This window comes from Podarcis erhardii, assembly GCF_964252035.2.
Source record: "Podarcis erhardii genome assembly, chromosome: Z".
Lineage (NCBI taxonomy): Eukaryota > Metazoa > Chordata > Lepidosauria > Squamata > Lacertidae > Podarcis > Podarcis erhardii.
Window position 1 is genome coordinate 50,500,603 of NC_138504.1, and position 12,523 is coordinate 50,513,125.

Sequence of the window (12,523 nt, forward strand, 5' to 3'; positions counted from 1 at the left end):
CCAATAATCAGCAAAACAATTTAAATCTACAAAACATTATTAACTAAACAAATACAAAAATATACTATTATAACAAAAGTCATATCACAGGATTCACAAAGTACAGCAGCAGTAATAATCTGTAAGATAAAATTAACCACGTTAACAAAATAAGCTAAGCACTGTTGAATTCATACACACCACCTCCCCACCCCCATGACATATTCTACTCTATTCATTAAGACACATACACAGAAAGCCCATCCGAAAGGCTCCTGGGGCTGCACACAGACTCCATATGCTAACAGTTGTTTCCAAAGCCTAGCAGAGAGGAAGCATGGAAATGACCAGGGTGTGTGGGGGGGTGTACGTGTGTGTAGACAATCGCATCTAAGGATGCTTCTACATAGCGGTTTTTTTTACCAATCTGGGGCTGCTCAGGGGTTAAACTTTTGTGCAGTACCCTTCAGGATAAAGTCCTCATCAAATACCATTCCATACTTATTTTCCCCATTTAATCCAGATTTATCATTTACCCTGCAGGGTTTCTTGCTTCAATACAATGAATCCAGATTAAACGGGTACAAAATACGAATATGCATTTTGATGTTGTGTTGAGATTACACAAGCAGCACAAAGCCCATAATAAACTGTTGTGTGGAAGTACCCCACGTTCATGAGCTTTTGAACGTCGTGGTCAGTGAAACATTGGAAAGTTTTGCATGCTCATAAATCATCATTAATTGGTTCCACAGAAAAGATCCTAGTTCCCAGTTTTTAATATCAGTTTTTCGATGTGTCCAATATGTGGGCATGTTTTGAATCGCCCTAGAGTTGATGCATTCCATCAAACCCTGATGCTATCTATTTTTGTGAATCCTGAGATAAGCTGGGCCTGGTTCACCGTTAGACAAAGTGAGACAGCTGCCTCGGGCAGCAGATGCCAGGGGGCAGGAAGCACCAGGATGGTGCTGCCTTCAGGTGCAGTGCAGGACGTTGTATTGTTTGCACAGATTCATCTGCCACCCCTGTCAGCTGCTGTATGAGGAATGGTTGTGGTGGGGCAATTTGTCCTTCATCCCAGGCAGTGAAATCTCTTGGGCTGACTCTGGAGAAGACTTTCGCTTTTTAAATATATTGAATGCCCTGTTTACATAGGGAACATAAGAAGCTGTCTTTTACTGAGTCAGACCCAATGATCCATTTAGTTCAGTATTGATCTACATTGACCACCAGCAGCTGTCCAGGGTTTCAGACAAGGAATATTTCTCAGCCCTACCTGGAAATGCCATAAGGGACTGAACCTGGAATCCTGTATCTAAGCTATCCCTTTCCCTCTTTCTGCAATGCCTTAAAAAATGGCTTCCTGAGTCCCCATTGTGGGCACAATCTGGACCATTCTCAAGAACAAAACCCAACTGTGTTTTGCCTTTCTGTTTCCCAATTGGTGACACATAGTAGGGCTGAAAGTGGAGAGGTGAGCCAGAGTCTGAAGGTAAAGGTAAACATAAAGGACCCCTGGACGGTTCAGTCTAGTCATAGGCGACTATGGGTGTGGCGTTCATCTTGCTTTTTAGGCCGATGGAGCTGGCATTTCTCCACAGACAGCTTTCCGGGCCATGTGGCCAGCAGGACTAAACTGCTTCTGGTGCACAGAGAACAGTGACAAAAGCCAGAGCGCATGGAAACACTGTTTACCTTCCCACTGCAGCAGTACCTATTTATCTACTTGCACTGGTATGCTTTCAAACTGCTAGGTTGGCAGAAGCTGAGACAGAGCAACGGGAGCTCACCCTGTCATGCAGATTCGAACCACCAACCGTTCAATCATCAAGCCCAAGAATGTTCCATATTCCAATTAAAATGGAAATGATACTTGTGGATCCAGAAGACAAGTGCTAGTAACTGCATATTATTGCATGCACATGCACACACCCTCATAAGATTAAGAACCACTGGGATGGATCAGCCCAAAGTTTTCTCTTGTCTTGCAGCCAAGGGACTCTGAGATGCTCAGAAGCCAGATTTGAAGCAAGTGACCCTTCTTCTACTGGGGAAGTGACCCTTCTTCTACTGGCCCTCCATATGTCCTTAGATTGCAGTTCCTATCATCCCTAGTTTATATAAAAGTCTGGCAACATCACCATCTCTCTCTTGCTCTCCTACTCTCTGACTTCATCTCTAGAGATGCAGCTGGTTGTTGAGTCTGAGGTCAAAGGACTCCATGGTACTTACATGGACGTAACTTTTACATGAGTGATACCCATCCCTACCTGCACTGCTTTTTTTCTGGGGGGACGCTGGGGCAGGCATACCCCTAAACATTTTGTGAATCTAAGTTTGGCCTCATGGAGGGGCAATATTTCAATATGAGTAGGAAAATGAGAGTACCCTTAATTTTTTTTTTTTTTTTTTTTTTTTTAGGAAAAAACGCAGTGCCTACCTGGCTGCACCCAGGGGAAGCAGCTCCCCCAGGTTTGACAGTAAGTCATCCCGGTTGGGCCCACATTCCGCTGAGTGTCCATTCTAGCAAACAGGAAATGTTCCTCTTGTCTGCTCTTTCTGGATATCCTACAACCCTTAACATCCAACGGCAAAGAATTCCGTGGGTTACTTATGTTTTCCCAACTCTGCTGATGCCGGGATTTCAGTTCTGCAGCCTGAACTTATTGGCGGCAATGACCCCTAACAAACAGGGGACGCTGGGGTCTTCCTACTCCCTCTCCTCACCCCTCTCCTGTTCCCCATCTTTAGAACCTCCTTCCTTGCCAGCCCTCTCCTCTGTCTTCAAAGCTCGAGCTGCGTTGGGCAAACGGGTGGGAGGCGGGGGGAATGAGCAGAAGCCGGCAGCTTCTGAACCCCTGCTGGCTTCGACGCTTGGCAGGGATCTCCTCACCCTGAAGGTGGTGCTCGCCCCCCCCCCCCAGGTCCTCCAGCCACGCTCCGGGCGCGCAGGCGGGCGAAAGAGCTGCGCGCACACGCCCCGTCTCCCCCACGGTGCGTCCCGTCGGGGCGGGCGCGACCTCCGCATCTGGGCCATAGAGCTGGATCCGCGGCTCCTGATCGTCGAGCGACTGCAGGAGGCGGCGGCGGCAGGTAAGGCGGCGCCCAGGTGCGCGTCGGGAAGGGAGGGGGAGATGGTCAGGCGGCGCCCCCTCCCCCTTGCACTGCTCGCCCGCCTGCCTGCCTGCGGGGTGGATGTGCCTCCTGCCAGCCAAGACGCCTGGCGCTGCTGGTGCCCCGCCGCCGCTCGCATAACTGCTGCTCCTCGGCGCGTGCTAGTCCCGAGTCGCCCGTGGGCCTCTTCGTTGTGGGCACCCCGCCGGGGGGAGAGAGAGAGAGAGGAGGGACCGGACGCTGCCGCGCTGGGGCTCAGTGCCTCCTCCGCCGGGGTAGGTCCGGCTCCCTCGCTGCTGACGGCGCGCCGCCTCCCGAGCAGAGCAAACGGGGATGTTCCCCTCCTTTCTGTTCCCGCTCCTTCTCCTCCTTCTCCCCCTCTCTCTTGTTCCCTCTTTCGTGGGATTTCATTCCTTCCTTCGTGTCCTGCTTTTTCACCTTCTTCTTTTCCCTCCGACCACCTGACGGGCCTCTGGCAGGGAGCTGGTTTCCATAGAATAAGGAAGAAATAACTGATAGTTGTGGTGGTGGTGGTTGTTGTGGTGGTGGTGGTCGTCTTCCAGGCTGCGGGCGTGGGGGTAGGGATGGGACTCCTAGGTACTCAGCGGGGCAGGTGCTCCCCCTCTGCCTCGACCTCCTCCTCCTCCTCCGGGGCAAGCGCTTTTCCAGCCAGGCCGGGAGAGGTTTCCTTGCCTCCTAAACTGATGTCCAGCCCATCAGAGCTGTTTTCTCCCTCCCTCCCTCCCGCTCAATCTTTCTTATCTGCTTTTGGTTTTGTTCCCCGCAGTGCCGATCTCACGGGGGTAGGATTAGCCGCCCAGGAGGCGCGCGGTATGCTGCGGTGCGGTCCCCCCTGGTCGCCTCCTAGTCCCCGAGCGAAAGAGGCACCTTTGTGCTCCCAACCAAGATAGCGCGAAAGTCGCGATTTCCGTGTTTGCTTCGCTTCTGTACGGTTTACACGCACTTTGACCACGTTCCCTCTCCTCTCCTTTCCACGCCCACCCCCCAAATTTGGATTCTTCTCAGCATCTAAATAATGCTTTAAGATTAGGTCCCTATAGTGAGTTCAGCGCGCTTCCGTGTTGTGTGTGAGCGGCGGGTGGCGGTTTTGCAAAACTCCGCTTCTGGAGGTACAGAAGCCCTGAAGGGCCTTTGGAGCAGCTAATCCGCCGACGCCCCCCCCCCCCCCTTTGTATTTTGGCACCGGCGTGGCGGTGTTTTTATTTTGTTCAGGAATGGGTCCTCTCGCAAACTCCGCTCCTCACTTGATTTATTGGATGGAAATCCTCCGCTTGCCTCCTTCGGAGCTGACTTCCGAAGGTGCAGGTCCCAACCCACTCCGGGACCATTTACTCGCAAGGAAGTGATTGGGGAGGGAGAGGAAAGCCCCGAGGGGATTGCCCGCCTGCCCGGAGACTCTAAAGAGGGCAGCCGGCTGCTTTCCGCTGAGGGCAGGAAGCGGGGCAGAGGCGGGGAAGGAGGGCTTGGGGAAATTAGGCCGAGGGAGAGGGCGCAGGATACGGAGGTGCCCTTGCCGGGGCTCCTCACTCAACTCCGCGCGCTCACTGAGCTCACTCAGCACAGAGCTGGCGTGGAAAGGAAGGAACGAGCGAGAGGGAAAGGAGGGAAAGAAGACACGAGGCGAGGAGGGAGATCTCGGCTCCCTTTCTCCTCCACTTGACGCTGTTGCAGCGCTTTTAGTCAACTTATCTAAGAGGGGCAGGAGGCTCTGCAAGCGGGAGTCAGAACAGGCCAATTTGGTTGTGAGGCTGCTGCCTGCAGACGCCCTCGCTTCGCTGCCCGGCCTTGCGCGCCTCTGAGGGCCCGTCGCCCGGCCCGGCCAGCCTGCCGCTGGGCACTTTTGGAAACACCGAGCCCCCACCCCGAAGGACCATGTTGCCGAGCTCAAGCTTCCAGCCGGTGGGTACTGATCCGGCGCCGCTGGGTTCTGATTCCCCCAAATACGCAAGAGGGATGAAGTGGGGAGCCGTCCTGCCTCCGGAGCCCCCCGTCACATTAGTCAGAGATATAGGGACGCGCCGGCGTTGCAAGTGCTACTGGTGGGGGTGAGAGAAGAATAACGCGACCGGAACACCCTGCCAGGCTTCCTCGTTAGAATAATTAGAAATGTGGTTGCGGAGGGATCGGGAGACGAGAGGGGCGGGGCGGGAGAGATGGGCGTGGCCGAGGAAAGAATCTGCATAGTGAGAAAAGGGCGCACGGGAGGGGGCATCCCTTGACTCTCAGTCCTCTTGACGATGTTGCCGCTTTTGTAACGTGGGCATGCGCCAACCCGTGTCCCTGTGGGGATCCGGGGTAGGAAAGGGGTTCCCTTGCCCAGTCTAAGAAGCAGGGGTGCCAACTTGAATGAAATGGGGGGGGGGCAGGTAAGCTCCGCCTCGCATAATCAATCACATGGCACTGCACACACCCACTATTTGAATGCCAGTGCTCATTAACTTTTTTTGGGGGGGGGCTCAAATATTTTACTGAGGGGGCAAAGGGATCTCGGCCCCTAGGAGTTGGCTCCTATCTGGGTGACCTGCGAGGAGAAGAACTGCGTCGGGAGAGGAAGGGTTGACTGGACAATGGGCCCGCCGACCACGAACCGAGAGGAAGGCGCCCGTGTGGCTGTGTGAAAAGGGCAGGGCGCGTGCCGGGAAGTGAGGGGCGCTCTCTCGAAGAACTCTCCCACCTCGCAGGAGGAGATAGCAGCAGCCGCCCGAGGAAGCTGTGCATCGCTTGTGCTCGGGACAGAGCGTGCGCGTGCGTTCGTTAGTTCCTGAGCCGCGGGGGTCAGAAAACAATATTTCTGACGAAAGCCCGTACGGAAAAGCATCTTTTGCTCCCTTCTTCACCGGAGAGAAAGGGAGAGAGAGAGAGAGGGAGGGAGAGATAATTTTTGAAATAACTTCAGTGGGTGGGAGAGAAGCTGGCAGTGAAGAAACGCGGGAGGGGCAGGCTGGATCCACACAGCTTTCCCTTACCCCGAGAAAGCCCTCCCCCGCGTTGTTCTTTCGGCTCCCCAAACGCACGCGCATCAGGAGGGCTCCCAAACCCAGCAGTTCCTGCCGGCCTCGACGAGAAGGTTCCGACCTCGGGGCAGGAGGGGTCTCCCTCAGCCTGCTGCGCTCAGGAAGGCCCTTTTCCCGGGGAGGCTTGTGCATCCGGCCCCCTCCCCTTTTCCCTCTCTCTTGCCACAGCCTGGCCCGGGTTCTTCGCCGCGGAGACGGACCCAGGCGCGCGAAGGTCCACGTGGCGGCTCCCACCTTGGCCGGCTCCTCTTCTCCCTTCGCCTTCTCAGTCGCCTGTTTCTCATCTTTGAGCAGCTCTTCGCCTCCGTTTAAGCGGAAGGAGCCGGTGGCTGCCAGAACTGTTTTTGCGCCGTTCGGAGGATGGCTCATTAATTAAAAGAACCGCTAATTGCTCCTTGCGAGACAGAAGTGAGCGCGCTGGGCCAGCGTCAGAACCTGGGGTGCGGGGAGCAGAGAGAGAGAGAGGTGGCAGGGGTGGGAAACTGCGCTCCCTGAAAAGATCTCTGGCAACTAGGTTCCTCGTTGCCTCGGCAATATTTTTCCTTCGGGTTGCCCCCTCCCCACAGTGCTGGGGAACGATCCTGCACTGCCGTCGAAGGCTCCTGGGCTCCTGATGGAGAGACGCTGCTGGTATCGCTGGGGTGGGTTGGTTGGAGGACGGCGAGTGTGACGTAGAGGAACAAGCGAAGTTGGGGCAGGGTGGATCAGCGACCGGTTTGTAAAGGGTGAAGGCTCCAATTAGGGCAGTTTGGGGGAAATGGAGAATAAATATGCAGTGACCAGGTGATCTTGGGAGAGAGAGAGAGAAATAATGGAAGGGGAATCGGGGAAGATATCCCGGATCGGCTGGCGTCTTTTGGCCCGCAATTTCAGTGCATTAAATCGAGAGTGGGCAGCATGGGCTAGAAAAGGTAGTACGTGGCGGGGGTGGGGCGAGCCTGGACTCACTCGGCCCAATGCAGTTGTTGACCCCAGCCCCATCCACCCGCCTGCGGTGCCAGAGCCTCCCCTTCCCACTCAGGCGGCCTTCGCCTTCCGTCCCGTCCCCCCCGCGGGGGCTGCGAGGTTTCTCGGCTGAAGGCGACCGAGGAGGACCTTCGTTAAGAGCCCCCTCTTCGACAAAAAACGGGGGTGATAATTTATATGATTGCTGGGCGGGGGGAAGAGGGGCGAAAACAAAACAAAATGTTATTTGTAATGGTAAAAATCCTTCTAAACCAATCACGTCATTTAACATCTCGATACTGGGTTTTATTTGTTCCGAACTGAGGGCTATAATCGTGATTCCGCAGCCAAACGAAAACGAAGAACAAACAGAAATATTGCTTTATATCTAAAATATATGTAAATAAACCGACAGGAAGTGTGAAAAAAAGCTTCTGCTTAGAGATCCACATGGCAAAACGCACCTTAATAAAAGGGTGTCAGGAGAAAAAGAATAAAGGAGATGAGAGAGGGGTATATTTGTGTGGCCCCCCTCCATTTATTTTGTCAATAAGGTTTGCGCAGGAGACCTTCCGGACTGGGGCCGGTGCTCCTCCAGCTCGTTCAGGAGAAGTGAAAGCACAGCAGCGACCCCCTCTCCGCCACCCCCTCCACCTAATCCTGCAACCCCCACCCCAGATGGATCCTGGGCCAAGACCCTTCCTCCATCGCCGGCCCTGACATTTGCCCTTCGGCCACCTAAAGAAGACCTCATCCCGGACGCCCACTGGCCTTCCATTTGCCTGCTTCACATCTGGAAGCTGTCCTGCCTCGCTCGCCTTCTTCTCTCGTACCTGGATGCAGGCAGGCATCCGTCTGTCTAGCCCCCTGCCTGCCCAAGCTACTGCTGAAGGGCCGCTTCCCGCCCCCTCACCCCCCTCCTTGTGCCACAATATTTACGCAGCCCACCAGCCACCCAAAACCCAGCCCCAGCCCTCCGGACCTCTCCGATTGGTTCACGCGGAACTCGTAAATTTATTTATTTTATTCATTTTTTAATTCTAAGGTTGGGTTAGGTTGGCAACCAGGTGGAGAAAGCAGAGAGGGAGGTGCCCCACTGTCAGGATGGAGAAGCTCGGTGGGGCCTGGGATAGAGGGGGACGGGGGGAGAGGGATGAGGAGAGGAAGGCAATTCCCCCTTTGAAACCCCCAGCCCACCCCCAGCCCGTCCGCTCGGGGCTGAGGCAGAGGCTTGGGCGAGTAGCTTCTTTCGGCTGCCTTGTAAAGGAGAGCCAAACCGGGGGGGGGGGGGCGCACAGCCCCATCCCCAACGAGCCTCTTCCTCCTGGATCTCAGCAGCGCGGGCTGCCTTACGAGACAAGGCGTTTTAAATCCTCTGCAGATTTGTTGCAATGATCGGTCTCGACTGCGGCCCTTAGAGGGGAGGAAAAGGGGGTGCTGTGAAACCGGACGGCCACCAACGAGACACCAAAGGTCTCCTGCGGATTCCGCTAGCGAGGCTCCTCCGCGGGGCAGCAGTTGAGGAGCAGCTCAATCGGCCGACGGACCTGCCTCCTTCTCTCTCTGCCGGGGCTACTCGCGTCTGACCAGAGAGGGTGGAGATGTTGTTGATTTTTGCTTATTTATTTTAAAATTAGCTGTGCTACACGCGTCGGGAACACGCACAATCCCGCCTAAGCTCTTCTTCTTCTTTTTTTGCCTTCTCTTCCCCAGGAATCCAAATATCCCCTTCTTTTGCAGAAGGCACCGATCCGTTGCCCCCTTCTTTCCCATTTCCTTCGCCTTTCTCCATTGGTCCATCTAGCTCAGTATTGTCTACACGGACTGGCAGCAGTAACTCTCCAGCATTCCAGGGCATAAAAGCCAACTCGTAGGGGCGGAGGTCCCTTCGCCCCCTCCCCCCAGTAAAGCCCCCCCCCATTGATGGGCATTGCCATTCAGTGTGGGTGTGCCCAGTCATGTGATCGATTATGCGGGGCGGGGCTTCCTCCCCCCCCCAATATTTTATTCAAGTTGGCACCCCGCTCCAGGCTGATGTCTCTCCCAGCCCTAGGCAGGGATGCCATTGAGGTCTGAACATGGGGCCCTTCTGTGTGCCAGGCGGATGTTCTACCATCGAGCTGCTTCTGCAATAATAATAGTAATAATAATAGTAATAGTAATTTTTGCCATCCCTTTGGCAAAACCTTAAAGCCCACGCCAGGCGCCTGGCCGGCCCGGGTGCCCTCCTCTGGGAAAGGGTTGACCCACCTGGAGAGCCAGTGTGGTGTAGTGGTTAAGAGTGGTGGACTCGTAATCTGGTGAACCGGGTTTGCTTCCCTGCTCCTCCACCTGCAGCTGCTGGGTGACCTTGGGCCAGTCACACTTTTCTGAAGTCTCTCAGCCCCACTCACCTCACAGAGTGTTTGTTGGGGGGAAGGAAGGGAAAGGAGAATGTTAGCCGCTTTGAAACTCCTGAAGGGGAGTGATAAAGCGGGGTATCAAATCCGAACTACTCTTCTTCTTCTTCTGGAGCAAAATCGCAGCTTCCAGACAGAAACAGACACACGCAGAACCTCAGTAAACCCGAACAGGAAACCGGTTTCCTCTTCCCGACAGATCCAGCTCTTTTCTCTCTCCCCCCCCCCCCGCTTTTTTCTGTGCTCCAGTTGCATTTTATACAATATTAATAATACCCGTTGCTTCTTTAAAAAAAAGGGGGGGAGGGGAGACAGAAAGACTTCCAACCTTTTTACGCTTCTGACATTGCACGCTCAAAACCCATATTTCACGTGTCTTGTTCTGTTTTAAGTTCAGTGCATTTAACAGGACCCTAGAGAGGATCGTGTGGTGAAGATTTCTCTTCCCTCTTTGACACCTGGAGAAAAAGAGGCAGGGAGGGAGGGAGGCGGTGTGTGTGTTAGGAGGGGCGCTTCTTTAAAAGCCCTGGACTTCTAGAAGCCCTGCCAGGACACCCCCTCCTCTCTTTCTGTCCCAGGGCCTCATCCTGCCTGCCTCACTGGCTGCTGAGCCCCTTCTTTTCCTGATGGCTCGACTCCAAGCCCTCGGCCTTCCTCGGCCTCCTCCTGGCATCTAATTACTGTACCTAATTTATCGGCGCAGGATGGAGGGCGATCCGAGCTGATTTAGCGATGACTGACAGCTTTTCAAATCGCCCTAAAATGTCGTGTTCTTCCCCGACTAGGACACACGATTGGGGGGGGGGGGAGTGTTGCACAAGGAAAGAGAAGCTGGGCGGGCTGGGATGGAGGCGGCTGCAAGGCAGGATTCGACCCTGCGCTCTTCCAGAATAAACTTCCTCCTGGGACAGAAGCCACGCAACCGACCTATACGATTTAGCACCTTGTTTGTAATTCATCCATCCATTCATTAGCAGCAGCAGCCTCGGCGTTTCCACGCCGAATTACGGCTTCCATTCCGTCCATCCATCGCGAGCTGTTAATCCTGTTTGCAAAAATGGAAAAGCAGAGACGCTCTCGGTTATTCTCCCAATTTATTCCTGCGAGTGGGGCGGGAAGGAACCTTCTCCTCCATAGCCGAATCTTACCCTGGTGGGAAAAGAAACTTTGTGCAGAGCAGAGTGGGGGGAGGGAGGGAGGGAGGGGTTAGAGGAAGGAAGGAAAAAGAGGCGAGAGGAAGATCTTAGCCTCCCCCAGAAGTTTCGTTCCAAAAGCATTAAGTTGTACACTTTCCACTCATGGAAATTATTATTATTATTATTATTATTATTATTATTATTATTATTATTATTATTATTATTTACAACCTGCCTTACATTCGGGCCGCTCCTAGCACAAAACTGTTTCGTTCGGATGTAGGGTAAATTATTTTTGTTTTGTTGTTGCTGTTATTGTTATTATTAAAAGCATTTAAGAACTCTCTTACACAAAAGGGCGAAAACACCTAACTGGAGACGAGAAAACTCAGCGCTGCAGCTGCCTGGAGTCTGCTAGGCGCTGGTCCGGGAAGCGAGAACTGAGAGTCCCCCTCCGAGGCCTTTGGGCACCTCGCGAGCTTCTGCGCACCCGCCTTTTTGCCGTTTCCCTGATGTGGGAGTTTTGCGCCCAGTTATCGGGGGCCTGCCAAGGTGACCCCGCCCCATTGACACGCGATGCCCCCTCACTGCCTTGTTGGGTCTGGGCGTACAACGGGCCTATCACCGCAGCGGAGAAACCGGAGATGACTCTACAGTCCGCTTTCAATCCGGAGTTAGGGTTTGTGCCAGGGAGCTGCCTCCCCTTGTAAGCCGCTGCCTAGGCTGGGAGAATGGGAGGGGGCCCCGGGGGTCTCCTGCCTGCCCCGATTCCCTTTGGCATCCCAGGCAAGCAGACAGACAGACGGAGGGACCACCTGAAACCCGGCAATTAGCAGGGTCTTCCGCCTCCCTCGGTGGAAACCTCCCTTTGTTTGGCTTCTGTCGCGGGAGCGGGCCTGGCGTTTGGGGACTGCCGGGCGGCAGATGGCCCTGGCTGGGCCGGGCGAGCGCTCACCTGTCGCCTCCCACCAGGTGGAGGGGGGTGGTTGTCTGAGAAGGGGCTCCCCTTGGAAAAAAGGTATTTGAAATAATAATAGTACAGTAGTAGTAGTAGTAGTAGTAGTAATAAAAATAAAAACAACACTAATAAAAACAACAACGATTAATAGATTTTTGCTGGTGGCACTGCTGCTGCTGCTGCTGCTGCTGCTCTGGTCCTGAGTGATGTGAGCGTGGCGCTGGGATGTCAGGAGCGAGCTTGCCAGGTATCCGGCGTGCTTAGAATCCATCCTTTCCACGCTGGGTGTCTCTTCTTGTGCTCGCACTTCACTTAAGCAGATAATGAGAGTGAGGGGTGGGTGGGAGAGGGAGCTGGTGAGGGGAGAGGAGGGCTTTCGGGGCCCCCTCATCCCTCTTAAATTATAGCCCTTGTGTTGCTGTTTCCAGGCATTAAATCAATCTAATTACATAAAATATAGACTCCAGTCCCTCTGAGATCGTTAGCGGGGCCTGAGGCCGGGACCCTGCCCTGCTTGGAGGGACTCGATTGAGCAGGCTTCGCGCACAGGGCGCTCCGGAGCCGGTCCACGGTTCCTCGGGATGCGCTGCTCCCCGCACACATAACGCGCGCAAGCATCTAGCAAATCGACACAACTCCCAGGCAAGAACAGAGGGCAGCTGCCTTAGCAGCGCAGAACTGTAGAGTGGGAAGGGGCCCTGGGGGGTCGTCTAGTCTAACCCCCTGCAATGCAGGAATCTCAACTAAAGCATGCATGAAGCATCCAGATGGCAACCCATCCTTTGCTTGAAATTCCCAGTGGAGGAGAGCGCACCATTCCTCCGAGCGAGTCTGTTCCACTGTCGAACAGACCTTGCCAGATCAAGGCACAGGTCGTCCTAGCCCGGCGTTGATGCCCCTGACCTCCCGTCGTTCCAGACAGGCGCCTTTCCTCAGCCCCAACCGGAGATGCCT

The 12,523-nt window shown here is 54.4% G+C and overlaps 1 protein-coding gene across 2 annotated transcripts in view; it reads left to right on the top strand.

Moving 5' to 3' along the window:
* Nucleotides 1-1,517: 1,517 nt before the first annotated feature.
* LHX2 (LIM homeobox 2) overlaps nt 1,518-12,523 on the top strand; it is a 56,346-nt gene continuing 45,340 nt past the window's right edge. For both annotated transcript variants that reach the window (XM_081847587.1, XM_081847588.1), the window contains exon 1: nt 1,518-3,371. In XM_081847587.1, coding sequence (XP_081703713.1) covers nt 2,328-3,371 — 1,044 coding nt within the window. In that variant the 5' untranslated portion in view covers nt 1,518-2,327. The remainder of the gene's footprint in view (nt 3,372-12,523) is intronic.